The sequence below is a fragment of the Ceratotherium simum genome, chromosome 17, assembly GCF_057802395.1.
Source record: "Ceratotherium simum simum isolate JZ-2026a chromosome 17, ASM5780239v1, whole genome shotgun sequence".
In the NCBI taxonomy this organism is placed as follows: Eukaryota; Metazoa; Chordata; class Mammalia; order Perissodactyla; family Rhinocerotidae; genus Ceratotherium; species Ceratotherium simum.
This window is the reverse complement of record NC_141916.1, coordinates 39,326,413-39,351,809: the sequence shown is the minus strand read 5'-3', so window position 1 is coordinate 39,351,809 and position 25,397 is coordinate 39,326,413. Positions and strand designations below refer to the sequence as shown.

Sequence of the window (25,397 nt, the reverse complement as noted above, 5' to 3'; positions counted from 1 at the left end):
GAAAACCTATGTCAGGGTTAAAATTTGGTCCTTCATGTCTAATAATATTCAACAAATATTTCAGCAAAATACATTTATAGAGCCATTTGGAAACAGCTGCATCAAAATGAGTTGCTTAGGGGGCTGGCCCAGTGGTGTAGCGGTTAAGTTCTCGTGATCCACTTCCATGGGCTGGGGTTCACTGGGTTGGATCTTGGGTGCAGACCTACTCACTGCTCATCAAGCCATGCTGAGGCTGCGTTCCACACAGAAGAGCTACAACTCTACAACTATGATACACAACTATGCACTGGGGCTTTGGGAAGAAAAAAGAAACAGAGGAAGATTAACAACAGATGACTTTAGCATAGGGCCAATCTTCCTCAAAAAAAAAAAAAGGAAAACAATCTGCTTGGTCTCTTACAGTTGAAGCAAGGGCACTGCAGTGGTCCAGACCAGGTGGGACATAGACAGGGAGCCCTTGGCAAACATGAACAGCTGGAAATGATTATCTATATTGAGTGGGAAGCACTGCACTAGGCACAAAAATGAAAAACTGTTCTTGTTCCTCCAAAGCTCACAAGATGGCATTGAGATCAGCAGACAAGGACTTGTAGAAAACTGTATGATGTAGATATGTACAGTCATGTGTCGCTTCACAACGACAGGGATACATTCTGAGAAATGCGTCGTTAGGTGATTTTGTCATCATGCGAACATCATAGAGTGTACTTATACAAACTTAGATGGTACAGCCTACTACACACCAAGGCTGTATGGTACTGATATTATGGGTCCACTGTCATATACGTGGTCTGTTGTTGACCAAAACATTACGTGGCGCTTGACTATAGCTGTACAGATAACTGCATATGAGGCATACCTGAATAAATTTGATAATAAAGCTATGAGAAGTCGGCGGAGGTCCAAATAAGAAGCCACTAATTGTAATTAAGGAGATTCAGTGCGGAATCTCAAAGTACACAGATCTCAACAGGACCCTCCTGGACCCTCTAGCCCGGATTCAGGACCTGTTAACTTTTCACATCACACAGAGAATCGTATATTACATCTTGACAACAGCAGCAAAAAACCCAGTGGAAAAAACTAGGCAAAGGAAAAGCAACAATAATAATGACGGCTATTATATACTGAGACTTTAGGGGAAAAATGTAATATATAATTAAAATAAACATATTAAAATATATAATCAAAAGTGTGATATAAATTATACATCTGAGGTACAGAATGAGTGATTTGACATTATTTTGCTGAAACTCAGGGAAAGAATGAGTGATTTGACATTATTCTGCTTTGCTCAGCTGACAACGCTGGGCCTGGCCCACCCACCTGCGTTTCTGCCTAATCAGCACGCACAACTTTCTTTCCACAGGGAAGATGAATGAAGCATATCAATTAACTGGCAACTTAGCCTCCTGATAACAAAGTAGAACTATTTCACTAAGAAATAATAATGCAGTGAGGGCATGGGGATATACACCATCCTTTTTGTTGACGCAAACTAATTTTCTAGGATTTCTATGAATTAATTAGTTACTTAAGACTCTCAGCACAAATATACACATGGAACTTTTTTCAAAAAATCTACTCGTTGAATTGGTTCAGCCCTTTTGTAATGACTGTGCACATACACAATGATGTAACGACTTCTGCTTCCTAAGAAAAAAGCATCTTTCCTTTATTATTCAGGGACCAACGGTTCCTTGGTCTTACAACTAGCACAAAGAGGCACAGAATTCATGTGCACACATTTTAAAAAGGTTTAGAAATGTTTCCCGCTGTCCTGCTGCTGCAATTGACAGACAAGATGGGCGGCTAGTTTGTATTTCTTTAATCATCTTTCTTCAAATCTATTTTCCAGTACAAAGTTAGAAGTCAGTTAGTATGACTGAAAGCCCTCATCTATAGAAAGCCTATTTTGGATTTCTTTTAAAATTTTTCTATTTGATGAGCTGTTAAGGGAAATTGCTTCCTTATCTCTTCTTCATTTCACAGCGAGTTGATATCAGTTTTTGTACAAAGAGGAAACCGTGGATTGGCTTACTCAATCTCTTTTCCAACTTTTTTCTAGCTTCCTGCTGAAGCTCAATGGTTTAAAAACTGCCTCTTCTGGACCCCTTTGCAACTCGTGTTCCAGACGTAAACTAATCTTACCCATTAGAAGCACTTGAGGGAGATTTGGAAGCAAGAGGTGAGTTGGAAGCCGTCTTTCTGGCCCTGTTTCTGTTGGAGGCAGTTGTGGTCACGCTAACGGCAACGGCAGCTGGGGCTTTCTAACCCGTAACCCACAGTTCTGGCAGTAGGTTCTTGGACAAAGTAATTCCAGGAGCCACCTCTTGACTCCCACTTCTCCACGCTTCTAATGATTTTTTAAGAGCTTGATTCCTGTTATGAAATATCTTTCTGTTAAAAATACCTACAAAGGTTTCTGTTCCTTGTCTTAAACCCTGACTAAGCCAATTATATTGTTCATTCCTCAGTCTAAAGATGCAATATATGAATGAGGACAACATTAACATGTAACATTTACAGAACACTTTGTAGTTTACAAAGTACATGGCCATGCAGTACATAAATTGATCCTGACCACAACTCTGTGAGGACATGTACTGCTCTCTCCCTTGTACGGATGAGAAAGTTGAGTTTCAGAAGAGTTAGATGACTTAGCAAGGCATTTAGTTAATAAGAGATGGAGATGAAATTCAATCCCACATTTTATGACTCTTAGTCACTTCCTTTGACCCTAGGAAGCCTCCCAAGGATAAATGAAGAACAGAAAGAAAGCACATGGATGCTTGGCAATGAATTACAGCTTCTTTCCTATTTTAAAATAAAAATTAAAAAATCGTATCATTACACTCTAAAACCATTAAATTAGACTAAAACACCTAAGGATGAACTAGCAAATATGGGCTATTTCATGGAGAGTGTGACTCAGGATCTGGTAGAGCCTGTGCCTCAACTTTACAGGATCCCTCCTTTGAAGACTCTTTGCTATTAATACAGATACAGGAAAGGTTCAGTTCTGTTTTCCAACTCTGACTGTGAATTCTCTTTCTGCACAATCATCTGGCCAAACCAAGAGTGGCCTGAGGACTTCAGAAAGCCAAGATTCATTTCTCAATTTCTTCCTGATCGCAATTTCAGCTAAGACCCACTCCCCTCTCCAACTAGGGGTTCCCCAGAAATAAAGATTTCCTTTCTCCCCCGACTTGCTGCATAGCTATATTTTAATTTTATTTATTTATTTTTTTTCCCCCAAAGCCCCAGTAGATAGTTGTATGTCATAGCTGCACATCCTTCTAGTTGCTGTATGTGGGACGCGGCCTCAGCATGGCCGGACAAGCGGAGCGTCGGTGCGCGCCCGGGATCCGAACCCCGGCAGCGAGCAGCGGAGCACGTGCACCCAACCGCTAAGCCACGGGGCCGGCCCTGCGTAGCTATATTTTAATAAAACATTTGATTTCTATGCTCAAGAAACCACGAAGAAAAACATTAAGTAAGCAAAGCTTGATTCAGACCACTTCAAAAGTGGCCAAAGTCTTTCTCCCCATATCCACAACTCCTCCACCTCACAGCAGTAGTCTAACCACTGGGTTAAGATTCAAGAGCTCTAAGAAGCAAACGTCTGACCATGTGGTCCCCACTCCCTGAGAGCAACATCAGGCCTAACAAAACATTGCAGTCTTGCAAATCTTCAAGATCATTCCACAGCCAACCACAAAACACTAGAATTCCATAATTCCCTGACCTTGCTTCCTTTTCTGCTGGCATCCTTTAGTCTCATACCTAGGACTCAAATCAGGAGGGCTAGGAAAACTGTTACTCTGTAATATCCTACTTCTGCATCAAAATGTGATGTGATTTCTTCACAAAAAAATGATAGCTATAAAGAAAAACATTTATAACTAAGAAGAGAAGAAAGAAGATGAAAATAAGTAGATTTGATTAGTTAGGTCAACTCAATGATCCCTTTGCTATGATATCAAGACATATGAGAAACTATATTGAAAGGCAACAAACTCTATACTAACCTGGGGGAAGAGAGAATAAGTTGAATTGTCAATGGTGAATGAGTATAAAAACTCCCCATCATACCACATGCTCTTCCCCATGGGGGAATTCATTTTAGTCATAGCAAAGAGATGGGCGGGGTCACAGCAGTCTTCCATCTGTTTCCTAGGAGAGAAAACAGAGAGAGAAAAGAACAGCAGGTTAAGTGAGCAGCAGTCTCATTCACTTGTCATTCCCACCGAGATGTGCAGCCTTACCTCGGTGCCAGCTCACAAAAGCATCTGTGTCTCCACGGTGATTAGACTACTATTAATTCACTCTTCCAGCCATCAGCATGCATGACTGGAATATTTCATAGTAAAAAAAAGTTTAAGAAAAATACATCAGCTCTTAGATGCAGCTGAAATATGTCTGAAGGCAAAAATAATCATTATAATCGCAGATTTATTGATCGATTTAAAAATCCAAGTCCAGAAAAGACTTGGATGGCTAACTTTGGAGACTGTCGAGCTGTTCGGCTACAGCAGGAAGGCATCTTGATGGTGATGTAGCAATCAGGTGGTTACATTCAGTGACGAGGGACTTTACATGAGCTGTATGGAGTAGGGAGTGCACAGAGCGGCCTAAAAGAGGGTGCACTCCTCCAAACTAGGGACAAGAACAATCCCTGGAAACTCTTAAACTGAAACAGAATGAGACGAGTGACATGATTTCAGACACTGGTGAATCAACCTGCCTTCTGACTGGTATAACACGTGGGCCCTTTCGGTTCTCATTTTGTCTGACCTCCGAGTGGTGGTTGACACAGTTGAACACCGTGACCTTTGCAAAGGTCTCCTCACTCCCTTAGTGTCTGAAACACCCGGGTCTCCTGGGTCACCTCACCCTTCTGGGCTGGCTCGCAGGCTGCTCCTCTGCTTGCCCCTCAAATGGAAGCCCTGTTACTCTTCTACAGGCCAGTCTTCATATTCTCCTCTAATTAAAAACCTGTCAGAAACCAACTGTTGACTCACTGAGCTTTCAGGAATAAAAGATCTTATTCTCCAGTCACACCTCTAGAAAGACCAATAAAACAAAGTGCTGACATCAACCACTTCTGAATAGCGCCTCCACACAGACCTGCTTGCTTAGACATCTTCAGCTACCCGTGGTACAGAAGCTTAGAGCTGAAAAGGGACGGTAATGTGGAGGACTTGGGTTCAAATCCTGACTCTGCCACTTACTAACTCCATAAATGGGGAACGTTCCTGGGCTTCAGAACCGGCCTCAGAGACTATTATTGAGAATTCACTGAGAACGTACAGGTAGAGCATCTGGTAAAAGTTCAATACATGTCATTGTTATCACACAGCCCCAACTTTACTGTAGAGATGAATAAACCGAGTCAGTGTGCGGGACCAGCCGCCTCAGCCTGAGGCCATGGCGCTCTTCCCACCACAGGGTGCTTTCTCTGGCGCTCTTCAGTTGGCTTCCCCTTCACAAAGGCTTCAACAGGGGAGATGGGCTCAGGAGAAAGCCGTCATCTTATTGAAGTCGCCAGAATTTGTGTCACTTCTTGCTCCTACATCATCATTCCATTTCTTGCCAGTTGTGTCTCCTTCCCTTCTTCCTCCATCTTCATTAACTCTTATTAGTGTTTCATCACCCAAAAGGAGCCTTAACCGAGGCAGTCAAGTTTTATAGTGAACTGCCTACATTTGTCAAAAGAGCACCCTACACACTATATTCAGTCAACATAAAACAGAACCAGACATGGCTTAAGACTATCTTTAAAAGTGAGGAGAATTATCATGGGCATGACTCTAAACTTTGTGGGATGAATAAACTGAACTTTTGAGCCCCATTACATGTCTGGTGATACCTTACCATGTTTAGTCCTTACAGTAACTCTAAGAGACAATTAAGGGAATTATTATTATTATGACTCCCAATTCAGATCTGAGGAAAAGGGATTAGGGCCATTACAGGACTTGCTCAGGTCACACGAGTCCCAGTCTAGGCTTTTTCTTCTCTGCATGCTGCCTGCCCAGAACCCTTTTGCTTCACCTTGACTTTCTCTTCCCCAAAGAAACGCTTTGTAAACACCAGCCAAGCACCTGGAGTGCACCAGGTACCTTCATAGGTATTTTTTCACTTAATTCTCATAGTGAGTGACCTTGGAGCTGGAAAGCTTTAAGATTCTTTTTTCAGTAACTTATCTTGCGTCACATAACTAGTGCAGTGGTGGGACATGGCTCTGCTCCCAGGTCTTTTATCTCATGTCTGGTACTTACTTCCAACCAGACCATTGCTCTCACCCCCAAACCAAGCTAAACTTTCCACTCAGTACAAAGTGCTACTGGAAATTCAGAAGGAAAATCGGTCACAGCCATATAATAACACTTCATTTTGACTAGTACCTGGCAGTTTACATACCACTTTCACATTGGTTTCCTCTTTTCATCCTCAAAAAAGCAAAGAAGAAGCTAGAACTGATTCCATTATCCTAAACTTACAGAAAATGAAGCTGAAGTTCAGGCCAAGAGCAAGTTCATTAGATTAATAAATGTTTGCTTAACTATTGACAAGATGTGTGTCAGATGGACTCAAATCCACATCTCCTCCTACAGCATCACCATGCTCAGGGCAATCAGACCTTTGGTGGGAAAACCAAATACTCGACAAAAGATGGAAAGGGTCACGTATATACAAATATTTTTTAAATCCAAGAGCTATAGCAAATTGATAATAATCATATCGCCATTTCCAATATGGGAGTGGTTTTCCTATCATAAACTTTCCAACTTTTTCCTCCACCCGGAATGCCTCCCCATCTTCCTTCTGCCATGCACATCTCTGGAGGGTGGCCGAAAAGGGACCACAATGTGAATGTGAATGTGCGTGCACTCCCCGTGCTGAGAGGGGCCCACACTAGCTCACCAGCTACGTTGGCTAGAGCAGCAGCAGCAAAAAGAGGAGCTGGAATAGCACTACCAGCAGCAGTGGGAGCAGTCCCAGCAGAAGCAGTAGTGTGATTCTGGCTGAGTTCTTACCCAACACTGTGCTAGGTTCCTGGGATATAAAATTGAACAAAAAACCAGACTCGTCTTCAGAGAACATGCTCAAGAAGGGGGCAACCGACAAGCAAGGATGTGTGAGGAGGATGTGACCAGCGCCACTACAGATGTGCACAGATGGCTGCGGCTGCTCAGAAAGAGGAGGACATGAAGTCACACTCAGGGCTCCAGGAAGGATTTCCTACGGTGATATTTGCAGGCTGGGAGGAGCCGGCAGGAAGAACAAGGACGCAAGTCATCTCGGGCAGGGAAGCCGCTACAAGGCCACGAGACAACAAGAGGCATTCCTTCACCAGAGTATACAACACAAATATTAAGTCTGCAATCTCTAAGAAATTGTTGAGCGTCGAATAATGCGTTTCACCTCCATCCAACCTGCAAGTGATCCTGGAGAGAAGATATATACCAGCTTTTAGAATTTTTAGCAAATTTGCTTCCCACTCCCCTTCTCATGCTTTGCACTGATGCCATTTATTATCTGCTTTTGTGGCAGACAATAAAATCACAGAGTCAAAAAAGCAAAAGTAAATCCATTTTTATATTCAAGTTTAAATTTGAAGATTATTAAGTTTCAGTTGAGCGTGAGTTGAGTATTGGAGTTAAAATTTAAATGCTTTTAAAAGATGTTCAACATCACTAAATATTAGGAAAATGCAAATCAAAACTACAATGAGATGTCACCTTACACCTGTCAGAATGCCTATAATTAACAAGACAAAAAAACACAAATGTTGGAGAGGATGTGGAGAAAAGAGAACCCTCATACACTGCCGGTGGGAATGCAAACTGGTGCAGCCACTATGGAAAATAGTAAGGAGATTTCTCAAAAAATTAAAAATAGAAATACCATATGATCCAGCTATCCCACTACTGGGTATTTATCCAAAGAACCTGAAATCCACAATTCAAAGAAATTTATGCACCCCTATGTTCAGTGCAGCATTATTCACAATAGCCAAGACTTGGAAGCAACCCAAGTGCCCATCAACTGATGAATGGATAAAGAAGATGTGGTGTGTATATATATATATATATATATATATATATATACAATGGAATACACTGCTCAGCCATAAAAAAGACAAAATCATCCCATTTGCAACAACATGGATGGACCTTGAGGGTATTATGTTAACGAAACAAGCCAGACAGAGAAAGACAAACATTGCATGATTTTGCTCATATGTGGAAGATAAACAAACACATCGATAAAAGGAACAGATTAGTGGTTACCAGAGGGGAAGGGGGTTGTGGGGTGGGCAAAAAGGGTAAAGGGGCACATGGTGATGGATAAAAATTAGACTATTGTAGGTTAGCACGATGCAGTCTATACAGAAACTGATAAATAATAACATACATCTGAAATTACACAATGTTATAAACCATTACGACCTCAATAAAATAATAGAAAAAAATTTAAATGCTTTTTATTTTTTATATTCAAGCTTCAGCAGAGCTCCTATCAAATGATGCTGTCATTGCATCATGAAGGTAAATACAGATGAAGCCTGGAAGCCATTCACTAAAAACTCTCTCAGGTTCTCGTCGCCTCCTAATGAAAGTCATGCATACCAACTAAGCCAAGAAGACCACATTTGCTTACTTTGCCTATACACCAGGGATACTGAGGTTCTGGGGAAACTAAACAGGCAAATAAAGGTGAAAACCCAACTCCTCAGTTAACAACGCCTGCTGAGACTCTCTCGGATGCCCTGTTCAACGCTTTTGGTCACCAGACATGAAGAAAGTTGGGAGGCTGCCACTCCAATGGCTGACACTATTGTGCCCCTTCTGAGAAATGAGTGAATTTGAAAAAGTAGGGGTGAAAGAGAGTTCTACTTTGGTCTCAGTATTTGGTCAAAATCTGCTGCTACATTTCAGCTTTAGACTCAGCTATTGGAAGGCTGAATAGTTAAGTAGCCAGACATCCAATTCAATGCCATTTCTGGCATCCTTGAATGTGCATGTGACAAATGCTTGTGTGACCAGGAACATTACCATCGTATCTAAAGAGGGTATCAATGAGAGCAACACAAACAGAGCATCATTAGAGTTTCTTGTTTATAACTGAATATGCAATTTAAAATTCTGATAAGCAATTTAGAAGCAAGCAGAGTGAAAATCTCTTTATGTGCTCTATATGTTGAAATTCTATCAGTCAGATGAAGTATAAATGTATCTTTAATACTGCAAGAGGCAAATGCTGCAATAATAAATTTCTTGCGAAAGCTATTAAATTTTATGTACAAAAATTATGAATTATTTATTACATAGGAGAATAAATTGTCAATTAAAGCAAATATTAAGACAGAGTGTGTTTGGAAGATAGCCTTAGGAAAAATACTACATCATTTTTCTGCCAAAAAATATTTATAAAATTTTAAATAATAATATAAGGCAGAACAACAGACTTGAGATTACATGATAACTCAGATCTTTGTAGAATTATGTGATGTACCAGCATTCAAAATATTAAACAAAATAAACTTTAAGAACTATATTTAATTTTCAGTTATTTAATTCTATTTAGATAATGAGTTGTTCAGGATAAAAAAAGTCATAGATGAGAACTCTTCATATCTTGTTATGAGGAATTAATAGTTAAATGTCAAATTTGCCCCTAAAAACTTCTGAGAAAGAAAAAGTCTAAAAACAACATCATGAGAAATCATCATGCCCCAGTCATAATAGAAAATTCCTCATTCATATCCCTCTTAACCTGCTTTATTCTTCTCTACAGCACTTAACACTATACGCTTTATGCTTAATTTTTAGTTTTGTTTGTCCGTCTCCCCATGTCCCAGAATATAAACTCCATGAAGGGAGAGATTTTTGTTTTCTGTTCAGTGCTGTATCCCCATCTCCTCAAATACACTGAACAGGTGCTTAAGAAATGTTGACTGAATGAATGAATAACAAGTAGGAAGAAAAGAAGAAAATATTAGAAAAACAAGAGAATCTCAGTGCACATTTTGTTCTCACTAATCAAAATTCAAACTGAAGAAGTCAGTTCCTTATAGTTTTAGTCTATGGAGACCATAAAACAAAAGCTCGTCAAAATAACTGCTATAGACTGGTACACATTTTCAGTAGCAGCAGATCCAGAATTTTTGAGATTTTCTGAGTGGTGAATCCCCAGTTCCTTATACTGTGCACCAAACATTAGTCTGATGAAAGCAAGCATCCCTTTAGGATTGCAGACCTGTAGCACAGGGACCGCAGCAGTCTACCAGCTTATGGTGCTGATAAATCCTTTTTCCTTCACAGTAGCGTCAAACTTTCAAAATCTGACTTTTAAAATGTTTGATAAGGTTTCCGATTTAATCTTGTATCCAAAAAATTCTTTCTATTCTAGTGATATCTGCCTTCAGTCAATTATTGATTTTAACTTTGGCTTTTGGCTAAAATATGTATCTAATGCATTTCCTCCAGAAGCTAAATCAATAGTCCTACTGTAAACTGTCCTGAGTTGAGTTCCTAAAATTCCTTTTAGATTATTATATATTAACCCCTTGGGTTAATGTTACAGTGCTTGAGATTCACTGCTGAAAATGTGCCTATGTTCCACATCAGAAGAGGGTTTTGAAATCGAGATAATATATACAAAGCACTTAGCACATTATATGGTTTAATAAGGTTTCAATCCCGGGTTATGATTGTTTTCCAGATATAATTATTAATAGTTACTCACCCTTCCATTCCCAAAACTGTCCCTATTTGTATGATAAATTACATATTCACCGTATTAAGAGTAGAAACTAAACTGTTGGCATCCAATAAAAGAGGGCTTTTCTTTTCTTTTCATTGAAGAATAATTGACATAAAATATTATATTACTTTCAGGTGTACAACATAAGGATTCGATATTTTTATACATTATGAAATGATCACCACAATATGTCTTGTAACTATCTGTTACCATACAAAGTTATTACAATATTATTGACTATATTCCCTATGCTGTATATTACATTCCCATGACTTATTTATGACTGGAATTTTCTACCTCTTAATCCCCTTCACCTATTTCACCCATCTCCCATCCTCCTCCTCTCTGGGAACTGCCAGTTTGTTCCCTGTATCTATGAGTCTGCTTTTGTTTTATTTGTTCATTTGTTTTGTTTTTTAGATTCCATATATAAATGAAATCATATGGTATCTGTCTTTGATTTATTTCACTTAGCACAATATCCTCTAAGTCCATCCATGTTGTCACAAATGGCAAGATTTCATTCTTTTTTATGGCTAAATAATATTCCATTGTGTGTGTGTGTGTGTGTGTGTGTGTGTGTGTGTGTGTGTGTATACCACATCTTCTTTATCCATTCATCTATCAATGGACATTTAGGTTGTTTCCATATCTTAGTTACCATAAATAATGCCACAATGGAAAAAGAGCGCTTTTCTTTAAGTGAAGAATATGTTGGCCTACTGCAAAATCAGAGAAGTTTCTTATTCTAAATAACTAAACAGCAGATTTCACAGAGATTATGGAAGGGAGAGTCTGGGCCATCATAAAGTTATTTTTCCTCCTAACTTAAAAGGAATCTTTGTCTTAAATGATCAGTTTTGAAGCAAGTTTAGAAGTCAGGAGTCACTGTTGACTGAGGGCCCAGGATCTAGAACAAGAATTTGCAGAAGTTGCTCCAAAGTGAATGAGCAGCAGGGCCCCACCCGTGGCAGAAAAGTGGGAGCAAGCAATAGCAGCCCCATCTCCCAGGGCAAAGGCAATACCTTCTGTCCACAGTATGGTCCCCTACAACAGCTTACATCATTGACCTAAGAGATTCAATACACACACTCAATATAAGGTAGAGGTGTGTATTCATTTTATTTTTCTGTAAAATTCTCTTGAATGCTGTGGAGGAGAAATACTTTCATTAGATTATTGCTTAAAATAATGTTTTCTACAAATACAATAAAAAGTCTTTTCAAAGATTAATCTTCTGGATATTTGCCAGGACTACAAAACAGAGAAAAACAGCTCCTAAGACAGCAAGTAATCTTTTATTTGGCAGCATTTTATTCTTCACATTTGAAATGACTGCATAACAAAGGAAAAGGGTTCCAAAGAAAGGTAGATTAGTGCCGTGTGTAATTTGCATTTCTCTAAAACAGGCAGAGCAGACTTAAAAGGAGGAACTTTTGGAATGCAACTATTTCAAGGATGATCTGGTTTTCCCTAATACATATTTGTTTTGTAATCATGTGTACTTAACAAGTACACATGATTATTTGAATTAAAGAAGATAAATTTTTCCAGGAAAGATTTCAATGTACGCTGATCTTCAGTCTTCCTACTTACGCTTACTCGTCTACATAACTAGAAAGATTCTCATATTATGCTTTGAGAATCTCCTGTATGCTACTTTGGTAACTGAAAGTGATTGGGGTCCTTTGGACAGCACTCATTATTTGATTCACTCAACAAGTATTTATTGAGCACTTTCTACGTGCCCAGTGCTGTTCTAGGCACTAGGGACAGAGCGTGTGTGCGTGTGTGTGTTTGTGTGTGGGTGCGCGTGTGTGTGTGTAGGGGGCAGGAATACCTTGCCTTCTTACATTCTAAAGAGAGACCAGACAAATAAGATAAATAAAGTATGTGGGTAAGGGTGGGAGTTGCGATTTTCAACAGGGGGCTAAGTCCGTCCTCACTGGGTAAGTGACATTTGAGTAAAGACCAGAAGGAGATGAGGAAGTAAGGCAAGTGGATATCTCGGAGAAGAGCACTCAGGTAGAGCAAACAGCAAATGCAAAGGTCTTAAGGCAGGAGCATACCTGGTATGTTCAAGGAACATGGAGAAACCAGGGAAGCTGGAGTAAAGACAGCATGAGGCAGGCATGTCAGGGGGAGAGAATCACGTAGGGCTGTGTACACGTGGCTTTTACTCTGGTGAAAGGAGTGGAATCTGCCCTCAGCACTAGCCTTCTTGTGGCATCATCCACAGACCCTGAAGAACAAATCCAACTCCAAAATCATACAAAGACATCTGGATTTTACTGAAGTTGTAATGGAGGGAGTGGGGTCATCACACCGCAGAAACTTCATAAAATCTCCCAGTGATTATCTGTCTCTCTCTTAGACACAATTCTATCATTTCCTCTAACCATCCCCCACGTCCACATTCTCTCCATCACATCTCTCTCTTATCCAGAGCAATTTCACTCTATTAGGCTCTCCAATTTCGACCCCCTCACCATAACCATTTAACATCATACTTAGGTATGAGAAAACTCACTATACAAACTCTTTTTGGATCTTTCCTCTTTGGGAGAATGGAGGGATTTGAAAGACAAAGAAAATTTTCCTGTTATATATGTTTAATATTTATGAATAAAATTATTCCTCTCTTGGTCTATTAACAGGATCACGACAAAACAGCTAAACGGATATAAACCAAATTTGGATAACATGTTTTCAGTGGTCTGAAACTTAAAACACAGGTTTGGAGGAATGCAAAGAGTTCACTTTTGGAGGCTTGGGTAGGAGCATAGGGAGGGGGCAGGTGCATCCACTCAGAGAGAAAGTTGGGTAGTCACCTGTGGGAACATGAGGTTCTGAAAATGAGGTCCACATCAGAAGCATCAATCCACATGTAAACCCCCATACTCCACTGAGTTTTAAACTTGTGTCCAAGTGGCAGATGCTCCAATTACAAATTATACTGATTTACAGTTGAGCTGTTTCTCCAATGTACAAGTTTGCACAGCAGAGTGGGATGTGGCAGCGATTTCTTTATGTGATCACGACCAATGGTGCTCCTGAACAGCACTAAGAGGCCAGACATTACATAATATAAGAACTCTATTCAGAAACATCTTTTCTTTTCTTGTTCTAATGACACCTAGATCTGAGATTATTTCTCTGAAAGATGAGAAAAAGTTAGTGGAAGGCAAACCAAAGGAAAAGGAAGAGACAAAAGTGATAGAAACCACATTATGGGTTTTCCAAATTATACAGATTTTTCTAAACTAGGGAACTGAACCAACAAACATTAAGATGACCAGGGACTGGTAAATTTTAGAAGGTGAAGTCCACGAGTCAAGCTCCTTGCATTCACCTCAGCTCTACTGCCTACTAAATGCAGGACTGGAGCATTTGCCCTGAAATTTTTCCAGACCATAATTTGTCTCTTTCATGATTTATGGCACATACTTTTGGTATTTCTGTGAGTAATTCTTAAAGTATTTGAACAGATTCAAAATTATTTTCTGAGAAAAATTTTGGCTTTGTGCTATGACCCATTTCCACAGGATGGAATTCTGTGTAACAACACACGCTAGGGATTCTCAATTTTCTTAATAGAATATTAACTGTGCCACTTGCTTGTCTAAAATATATGCGTCTCTCTTGACTCAGCACAGAATATCAGCATTTCAGGTTGTCAACAACCTTTAATTGACTGTCATCTAGTTCCCATTAAACGTGTGGTTAAAGGGGTACTTGGGAGAGATGAAGAAATGTGTTAGCTGATTTTCTCCTAGAAGCTAGATTCGTTATATTCTTTCTCTATAGCAAGTCAAATCACGAGCAAGTCAGCTATTTGCATTACATAAAGTAACTATTTTTAAACATCCACCCTATAAACTTTCATAGATGTGAACAGAGCTATTCTCCAGGTCAAACATGTCAACTCAGCTCACCACCAACATATCGGGAAAACACTCAGGTAGGTATTTTCATCTCATCCATCCATCATCCTTCACCTTGTTGCTATGTTTGCTACACAGATACTTAGGTTTGAATTGTTTTGTGAATATCATTGACCCCATCATAATGGAAAAGTGCACAGGTATTGAGAGAGTTGACAGCAACAGTTAGGGGAAGTGTAGGCTTGGAAATAGAAACAAAAGTAAAGATGATTTTTAAAAATTGAAAGCATTGAGAACATAAAGCATATTAGAAGTGTCGATGCAATGAGTCATTTGACCAAGAGTGAATAAAGAAACAACAACTGGCAAAAGAGAAGTAAAATGATAGATGAAATGGAAAATTTTTAGTTTGTCAATAAAGGATAAGCAGAGGCTGAAAATTAGAGACCAGATAAACCCAGCATGATGTATTCAGTGCTTACAGATTAACAAGACTGCATACAACTAGGAGATGTACAAAAATGTTTGAGTTTTTTCCTAAAGAAAAAAGCATAGATGTCAAATATCATTAACCCAATGAGAATTCAGGATAATGCTAGGGCATTATGAAAAAATCTAAAGGAGATGGTGCAAGTACTGCTGATGAAAATGTGGAGGAAGCCATGGATGCTTCCTTATGTTCAAGGCCATTCTGAATCTGCCCATTAGAGGGGACAGGGGCAAGTGTTTATGGAGTACCTGTGAAGGAATTCCTCATAACATCTGAGGAGATCATCAAGGAAAGTGCTTAGTTGCCTCAAAATCCTTCAATGCAGACAAAACCTAACCATTTGGGAAAAATGTACCTAATTGGCTATAAAACAAAAAGCAGAAGAATATGCTTTCATAGGACAGACTCATGCTCTATTTGGTGGAAATGTATTGGGAAATGCAAAGTTAAAAATTCTCTTGGTCATTTTGGACTTAAAAACAACTTTTGGAGTGGTAACCTATGTAAAAGTTGAGAAAGTCTCTTAATTAATTAACCATCCTGAAGCATTACCTTCACCAAGTTACATTACAAAGTTATGCTTTGAGAGTCAATATAAGAAACAGCTACATCAAGAATAGCTTTCAATAACAAGTGTTGGAGAGAATGTGGAGAAAAGGGAACCCTCATACACTGCTGGTGGGAATGTAAACTAGTGCAGGCACTATGGAAAACAGTATGGAGATTCCTCAAAAAATTAAGAATAGAACTACCATACAATCCAGCTATTCCTCTTCTGGGTATTTATCCAAAGAACATGAAAACATGAATGCATAAAGATATATTCTCCCCTATGTTCACTGCAGCATTATTAACAATAGCCAAGACTTGGAAACAACCTAAGTGCCCATCAAAGGATGAACAGATAAAGAAGATGTGGCATATATACACAAAGGAATACTACTCAGCCATAAAAAAGATGAAATCTTGCCATTTGCAACAACATGGATGGACCTTGAGGGTATTATGCTAAGTGAAATAAGTCAGAGGGAGAAAGTCAAATACCATACGATTTCACTCCTAAGTGGAAGATAAAAATAACAACAACAAATAAACAGATACAGAGATTAGCCTGGTCACCAGAGAGGAAAGGGGGAGGGAGGAGGGCAAAAGGGGTGACAGGGCACACATGTACAGTGATGGATGGTAATTAGTCTTTGGGTGGTGAACACGATATAGTCTACACAGAAATCGAAATATAATGATGTGCACCTGAAATTTATATAATACTATAAACCAACGTTACCTCAATTAAAAAAAGACTTAAAAAAAAAAGAATCGTATTCAATTTCCTATAAAATTGAAGTTGATGATAATGTCTATCATGTATCCATGGTCTTGTTTATCTATGCAACAACTTCTTCCTTGAATTTAGTCTCAGGAAAATTTTTTTCTAATTACATAAAAATGTATGCTTCCACTTATTAAACAATGAGAATTATTTCGACCCCATTAAGTAGTCCTTCGGTCTGAGTCATCAGGAAGTTCAGAAGTAAATACAGTACAGTTATAAGACCATCTCAGTCTCAATTCCATGGACTGCTATCCCTCTCTTGCCTACTAATGGTTGCTTTTAAAATGTTAATGTACTATATTTTTAAATTTTCAAAATTTATAATTTTAAAATATTAATTGTAGAAATTTAAAAAAATACAAATTAGACAAATAGGCAAAAATAAATATCACAGATAACCCTTCCACACAGAGATAACCACTATTAACAGATCATTTTGTGTGCCTGTTACCTATACATTAATTCAATTACTCCCTTAGTAAATATTCAACAAATATTTATTGAATACATATTATGTGTCAGATATAATTCTAAAAACTGAAGATATAGCAGTAAACAAAATGGGCTCAGTTTTTCCCCTCTTAAAATGGGAATTTAGTCTGTTAAATTACTGATGCTACAAAAAAGTCTATGGTAAACATTCTCATGCTTAGATTTGTGAACACATCTATGACTGTTTTCCTGGGATAAATTTTTAGATATATTTGCTAAATTAAGGGTACATACTAATGGAGTTCCTCTTGCTTCAAAAAAGATGTTACAGAGATATCACCTTACACCTGTCAGAATGGCTATAACTACCACGACAAAAAATAACAAATGTTGGAGAGGACGTGGAGAAAAGGGAACCCTCACATACTGTTGGTGGGAATGCAAACTGGCACAGCACTATGGAAAACAGTATGGAGATTTCCCAAAAAATTAAAAATTGAAATACAATATGATCCAGCTATCTCACTACTGGGTATTTATCCACTGAATTTGAAATCAACAAGCCAAAGAAATTTATGCACCCCTATGTTCATGGCAGCATTATTCACAACAGCCAAGACATGGAACCAAGTGCCCTGCTATGGATGAACGGATAAAGAAGATATGGTGTATATATAGAACAGAATACTACTCAGGAATAAAAAAAACAAAATCATCCCATTTGCAACAACATGGATGGACCTTGAGGGTATGATGTTAAGAAAAATAAGTCAGACAGAGAAAGACCAACACTGCATGATTTCACTCATACATTGAAGATAAACACATGGACAAAGAGAACAGATTAGTGCTTATCAGAGGGGAAGGGGGCTGGAGGGTAGGCAACACGGGTGAAGGGACACATATGTATGGTGTGGGATAAAAATTAGACTACTGGTGGTAAGCATGATGCAGTCTATACAGAAATTGATAAATAATAATGTACAGCTGAAATTACATAATGTTATAAATCTTTATGATTTCAATAAAATAATTGAAAAAAAAGATGTTACATCATCTTTGATTTCTTTAATTTTAATTTTTAGCAAAGCAAAATATGTACAGAGTTTAAACTACTATAAGGCAACAAAAACAAGAGTTCCTTTTCATATTCCCAACCCCCATGTCTAGACCAAAAAGGCAACAGTTTTCATATTTCTGGTTATCTTTCAAATAGTGCTATTTTTATTTTCCAATTTTTTGTACTATTTATTGACTTACTACTATGGAAGGTGCAGATATCACTTTCTAATCCTACCCCCAAAAGACATGCATAGACTTTTCTTCACCCCATATTCCCTACAGGATTACATAAAAATTTTTAGTTAAAGCAATATTATTGTAGTATTATGAGTCTCTAAGAATTATTTAATGGCTGAGTCATGCAGTATACTATCACTGTATTTCCTTTCTTGTAGGCTTTTTTAAATTTGCTCTTTCTGGAGTTAGTTATTGCCTAACTTTTTTCATTTGCTTAATTTATCATGTACCTTTCAATAATTCCCCTTCTAATTCTTCAAAGAACTGTAAAATTTTCTCAGTGTGGTCAAATACATCAAAAAATCAATCAGTTCAATTTTTTTTTCTTGGGAACATCTCTTCTGGAGCCTTCAGGCCTCCTGCTCTAATCTGGGCTGCTTTCTCTCTAGCCATGATAAACACCTGTCATCTTGGGAATTGCCTTCACCTCATTTCTGTATTGTATTACCCAGTTGTTTTCTTTATCCAATTTTCTCTTTCTTGGTACATCCTCATTTTGGTGTTGCATATATCCTATTTCCTTTTCGAGAAAGGGTGCAAGAAAAGTGCATTTTTTGAGCCTTTCAATGTTGAAAACACTTCTTATTTTGACCAGTTACAAAATTCTAGTTTAGAAATAATTTTCTTCAGATTTTGAAGGCATTATGCATTACTTTCTAGCTTCCAGTATTTCTGTTGAGAAATCTGGCATAATTCTTGGATATCTAATCATTTGAATGTAATCATTTTTTGTCTTTGAAGGTTTTTAAGATCTTAAATTAGGGATTCTGAAAGTTCACAGTGATATGCCTTAGATAGGTCTTTTCATATTCATTGTGCTGGACACTTGGTGGTCCCTTGCAACCAGGAAACAGCTCCCTCAGTTCTAGAAACAGCCTTCTATTATTTCTTTAATAACTTCTTCCCTCCCTTTCTTTTATATTTCTCTTTCTGGAATCCCTATTATCCAAACTTCTCACCTTTGTTCCATTTTTCACCCCTTTATTTTCCTTTTCTACTCTTTGGGGAATGATTTCCTAAACGTTAGTCTACAAATCCATCTATTGATCTTTTAATTTCCACGACCACATTTTTAATATCAAAAAGTTCTTTCTAATCTTCAAAAGGTTTTATTTTCATAGCTTCCTAACCTTTGTGAATGCAATATGTTTTCTTTGTGAGAATCATAACTACATCATTTGTTATATATTCTTCTGCTTCCTGCATTGTCTGTTTTGTGTGTGTGTGTTTTTATTGGTTTGTTTTGGTCTCTGTCTTTCATGTTACACGCTTTCTAGAAATATTTACAGATACGTAGCTGTCCGATTATATTTAAGAATGAGACACTAAACAGCTGAATGCAAGCTCTTTATGCTTGGGTAGTGATTACCCACTGCTGGGCCTCATCAGAGGGTGATCCATCAGGGACCAGTCATTTCACGAGAGGATCCCCAAACGTCAGTATCCATAGCCTTTTCTCTTGCACTAGTCAGTTTCCACAGACAAGAACCTTCCAATTTCTTGATAAGGTATAAGCCTAGTTGATAAAATTCTGGGAGCTAAGTGAAAAGGGGTGGCTGAGTGCTCACTCTTCAGAACACAACCTTTCTCTTAATTCCCCTGTTTTCAGCTGATGTCTCAAGTCCAGAGTCTCTGTTTCATCTGCAGTCTTTTAACAGAAGCGCAAGGGCAACTCCTTGTGTCTGTATGTGAGAGGAGATCTGGAACACTTCCAACCAATCCTCCTGTTTTTAGTCTCATCAGCATTCACCTCAATTGCTGAGTCTTTCAGGAATTCTGCAACATGACCTGGCTTCCTTCTTACTGGCTTCCCCTGCTGCAAGCACTCAAGTTTTAGATTTCTGACTCTCCTAGTCAGATATCACTGGGCTATCTGCTTTTCATCTCCTAAAATTTGGTTGATGTCTTTTGTCTGCTATTGTCTCCTCTTCCATTCTCTTCATTCTTACAAGTTTATTCCTATTCATATTCCTCTCTTACAAATTTTATTAGTCTTTCAAGAGGTGTCAGAAAATCAAGTGGTATTACCCTTTTCAAGTTTAACTTCTTTATTGTGATTCTTCAATAATGTTTTCTGATTTTAAAACATGTATGTATAAAACTGAAAGGCTACCAAGAAAAATTTTGATGGTGGTTGCTCCAAAAAAAATGGAAACGGGGTGTTAGGCTATGTAGGGACTTTTAATTTTCATCTTATATGTTTGTATATCATTTTAGTTCCATGAATTTGTATTACTTTATCATTTTAAATCTAATTAATTTTTAAGAGCTATTAAAAAATTAAAAGTAATAGATGCTTGTTATAGGAAATCTGGAAAATATAAAAAAGGAGAAAGAAGAAATTAAAAGTTGAAAAACAATACAACCACAAAAGAAAATACTGCTTTTTCCTGTGATCTTGATGTTATATTCTCAGGCTTTCTTCAAAATTGATATAAATTTACCAAGCAATTATCCTTGCTCTCTAGCATCTTCAAAGTCTCCTTCTTAACTAAATCCTTAACTTCTGCCCATAAAAATATTTATATTTGTCCTAAGCTAAAGAAAAATCCCCTCAAATATGCCACTTTTTTAAGCTATGCTAAAATCTCTCTAAGAATTTTTACAAACCAAACTTCCCCAAACACTTACTGACTTTATTTCTTCTTCAACCTTTCCACTTGCTGCCAGCCCACCACCTTTTCTGAAACTGCCCTCTCCAAGGTCTTCATTTGGTCTACATCCAAATGACCAAATCGAATCAAATGGCCTTTCCTCATTTCTTACTCATCTTGACCACTCTGGCATTTGACATTGTTGACCAACTCTTTCCTTCTTACAAGCTTCTCCACCCTGGATAGCCACAGTAGTATATCAACCTACCCAACCACCTCCTCTCTGTTTGCTTCTTCTCTCGTTCCAGACAAAACAGTGCTTCTTCCTCCCATCACTTAAATGTGGTTATGTCCCGAGGCTCAAACCTTGGTTCTCAGCATTTCTAATTCTAATAATAATGAAAGATTGAGTCACAGCTACATTCCCTATACTCATCCCAAAAGAGGTAATAATATCTCCAAGGGAGATACCAAAGAGAACAGACCTGGGATGGACCATCGGGAGAGGAGATGTCTAAAGTTGCCGGAGTAGGGTTGGGTCAATGCAGAAAGGGTGCAGAAGAAAAAGAATGAATTAAGAAAAATACTCAGTTCTTACTATGCAAAAGACACTATGCCAGGCCCTTTCATATCTATATTATCTCATTTGGTTCTCAACACAATCCCGTGTGTCAGGTACTTTATTTCTCCTCCCAGGAGGTAAGCAGCAGCACAAAACTGCCATGATCCAGGTCACCAGATGCAGGTGTAATGGAAAGAACAGAGGCATTGGGGTCACACGGCTTTAACTCCACCACTTACTCCTGTGTGTTCTGGCCAAACCAGTTAACGCTCTGGTTTTCAGCCTTCTTGTTCACAAAATGCAGAAAAAATTAGTTGATAACAAATGAAAGGATTGTGAATAAGGTGTATAAAGTACCTAGTACATAGGAAGTGCTCATAAGTAGTTGTGGTTATTATTATTCTGACTCTCTAAGTACAGGTTATTTTCATAACAAAAGAGAAAGAACGCTGTGGGAGGCGAAGGAACAGAGAGTTTTAACAAGATGAGCTAACTTCTTCCAAGGCACAGATCCAAGCCCAGACTGAAACCTGGGCTACTCATGGCTACAACCTTAGAGAAAAGCTGTCAGCAATTCTCTATCTACAGGAGGCGTCTCTGTTCAGAAAGCCAAAGAAGCGGCTCCCCCTGACACTGAGCAAGAGTCAGCGAAATAGCGCGAGTCACAGCAGATATCTTGTGAGCTGGAAAATGCCCAACCCAGGAACTCATATTGCCTGGAGATCATATGTCCCCAAATGAGTGTTATTATCACCACAGAATCTTATGAGAAGCTTGACAATTTTTTTTAAAGGGCAAAAAATATATGTATTTTTGAAAGGAACAACAATGAAATGGCAAAGTGTCATAAGCCTTTGTGGATTTAGAAAGATTACACTACAAAAAATCCTATATGTACTTTATAGCATGTCTTAACATTCCTTTTGCCAGAAAAATAAATAAAAATGTGATAATCAACATGGTAAACCAAAAGCAAACAGACTAAAAGAAAAACACAAGCCGACCAGAAGAGTGGAGAGAAGCATTATAGCCTGTGGAAGTGTTTCAGACAGCAGCTGCAGACTGTTCCCAGACACTCCGATAATGGAGAACGTAATTAATTTTCCTTGACAAAGAAAAATAGAAGACCCGACAAGGTCAAAACCCATAAATTAATTCAGTTCAATGAGTGTTTGTGTTTGTTTGAATACATCCTCTGTGCTTGAAAGTGCAGGTCACAGAAGATGTACAAGACACAGACAAAGGGCATGAAGGGTACCCAGGTATTTCTTCATTCATTCTTTCTTTCATCTATTAAATATTTTTTACGCACTGAGTGCATGCAAAAGACTATGTGCTAAACTTTGGGAATGAGGGTGAATAAGATGCAGTTTCTGTCTTCTAGAATCTCATGGTCTCGTGACAAGAGAGGGCAGCAAATAAATAACCCCAGGACAGTTGACTGGTGCATGGAGGAGGATGCACAGAGCGTTAGCAAGAAGAGATAACTGGAGGGGTGGGTATGGTGGGAGAGAACAGGTGGAGGGAGATGGGAAAAGATTTTCTAAGGTCAACGTGTAAACTGAGAATTGAAGGACTAGGAGGATTTAGTCAGACAGCCCAAAGGCTAGAGGCATGAGAAAAATAGAGAATTCTTGATGGAGAAAACCACACATACAAAGGAAACAAAGTTCTCAAACAGCAACAGCTCAGGCCAGTGCCAGTCCAGAACAATTTTTTCAACAGTCTCTGGCAAAATGAGGAAAATATAGGTAATGAGTGAGGCTTTCATATCTCATTTTAATTAGCAGCCTTTGTTTTCCCTGAAATTATGTCATTTCTATATTTTGATGTTAACATGTAAAGTCTTGAATGAAATGGTGGCATTTTATAATTTCCTCACTTGCCAAAACACAAAATTGTCAACACTGTCCATTTATTAATTTGTTCGGTAATTTTCTAACCCATTAAATCCTAAACTTGCAAAACCCTAGGCATGATTAACGGAGCCACAAATACTTGGCAGGAGTAGAAGGCAGAATACACATGGCAAATAACTATGCAATCATTTACAAAGGAGATTAAATTCGGAAAGTAGGCAGGGACCAGATTATGAAGGGCTTTATTGGCTGGTTAAGAAGTTTAGACTTTATCCTATAGGCAAAAAGGAGGGGAGCGACACTCAAAAGAGTGAGGAATTAGCGAGTTTGATGTTGGGCAAGCCGCTTTCTTTCTCTGATGCTTGTCTGTAAAACACTGATGCTGGGAACCACCCCACCTACCAGACCTTATGGGTGCTTAAAACAAAATCAAGATGAGTTGATGCAATACTCTATAAGGTCTACTGTATACTCCAAAAGAAAAGGGTTAATATTAAGAAGATCTTCCCTCTCCTCTAAACAAATACATAAACTAACCGCATTTTAAAATCTCCCCTCCTGCTCTTCTCCTCCCCACCCCCTATCACTTTTGGCCAGGATACTGGACCAACAGGTCCTAGTGATAGGACACGAAGTGACAAAACAGGATGACACTTCTTGAGTTCTAACATACGAATAGCACGTCTCTCCACAGACTCTTGATTTTTATTTGCGACAAAGGACCACCTACTAACAATCTACTATGTTAATTTTTAAGAGTTATTAAAATTTAGTATTCATATACTAGAATTACCCCTATTTTTAGAGTTTACCAAGCTTTCTCATTCGACATTCTACAAAGAAGCCTGGCTGCCGTCAACACTTGGCTATATAACAATGCTGCTTTGTGCCTGACACGTGCGCTTTTGCAATTCCCACAATTGTTAGAAAAGACATGCTTTATCAGTGCATCATCAGTGTTGCGGGGAATTGGCTGTTATTTTTTAGTTGCTACTGCTCTTGTTTGTAAATATAAATTACTTTAATCATTACCGGCCTAACCAAAGGGCAGACTATGTTTGTACTGGGTATGCCAACCAACTAGGTACATCACAGAAATGCAGAAAAACAACAAATTTTAAAAAATAACTTGATACTTGAATTCCTAAAAAGCACTGAAGTAGTCATTATGGGCAAATTCAAAAAACTTTGTTAAGCCAAGTACACCATATTATACTTCTGATTAATTCAGCAAAAATCTTTAGTTTCTTGTGCATTATTGAATTAACTCTTCGGTATTTAGAGATGAGTACTTACATTGACAATATTTTATGCTATAATTTTTGAACAACTTTAATTTGAGACATATCTGTATTATTTACAGTTAAAATATGAAGCATCCATGAATGTGCTGGTATAGTAATAGCTCAGAGTTAGCAGGCTTTAGAAGCAAACTATCCTGAATTTGAGTTCTGGCCCTACTTCTTACTACTTATGAGACCTTGGGTATGTCCCATAACCTCTCTAAGCCTCAGTTCTCTCAAACGGAAAATAGGAATAAAATGGTATCTACTTCATAGTTAATAGAGAGCATTAAGTAAGATCATACATATAAATCCCTTTGCATGGAACCTGTCACATTTCTCAAAGTTAGCCATTATTATTATTATTATTTGAATTCATTTTTCAATAAAGTAAAAACTGGTGAAATAGAAAGACAAGAAACTCAGCGCATTAAAGCCACCAAATAAACACACCTGAGTTTTGTCAAAAAGAAAAGAGGAAAGGCACAAAACAAATGTTGGAGGAGTGACTTCCACACAGAAACCAACAGGGATAGAAAATGGGATAACATCCAAGGGAGCTGAAAATGAGAAGCAAAAGGATTCCAGCCTGTGCCAAAGGGCTTGAGTACCACTTGTCCACAAATGTCACTACTTCAGTGAACCTAGACAACTAAGCCAGATACCCCTGATGTTCAACAACAAAACAGAATCATTGGAATGTACACTTAATTATACCAATATTGATGAATTGATGCATAAGCTCAATTTACCAGTTTTTATGGTAAGTACTTTAACTTCTCACACAGGTGCTTTTTATATTTGAAATATGCTAGGAATGTCCATGGAGCCAAGGGCATGTGTTGCCAGCAGGAAGATGTCCCAGGCCATATGGGCTGACCA

General features: G+C 38.3%; 1 protein-coding gene across 1 annotated transcript in view; it reads right to left on the bottom strand.

Moving 5' to 3' along the window:
- ST8SIA1 (ST8 alpha-N-acetyl-neuraminide alpha-2,8-sialyltransferase 1) overlaps window positions 1-25,397 on the bottom strand; it is a 156,020-nt gene that overhangs the window by 98,474 nt on the left and 32,149 nt on the right. Inside the window, exon 2 of the mRNA XM_004435446.3 lies at window positions 4,035-4,179. Coding sequence (XP_004435503.1) covers window positions 4,035-4,179 — 145 coding nt within the window. The remainder of the gene's footprint in view (window positions 1-4,034; window positions 4,180-25,397) is intronic.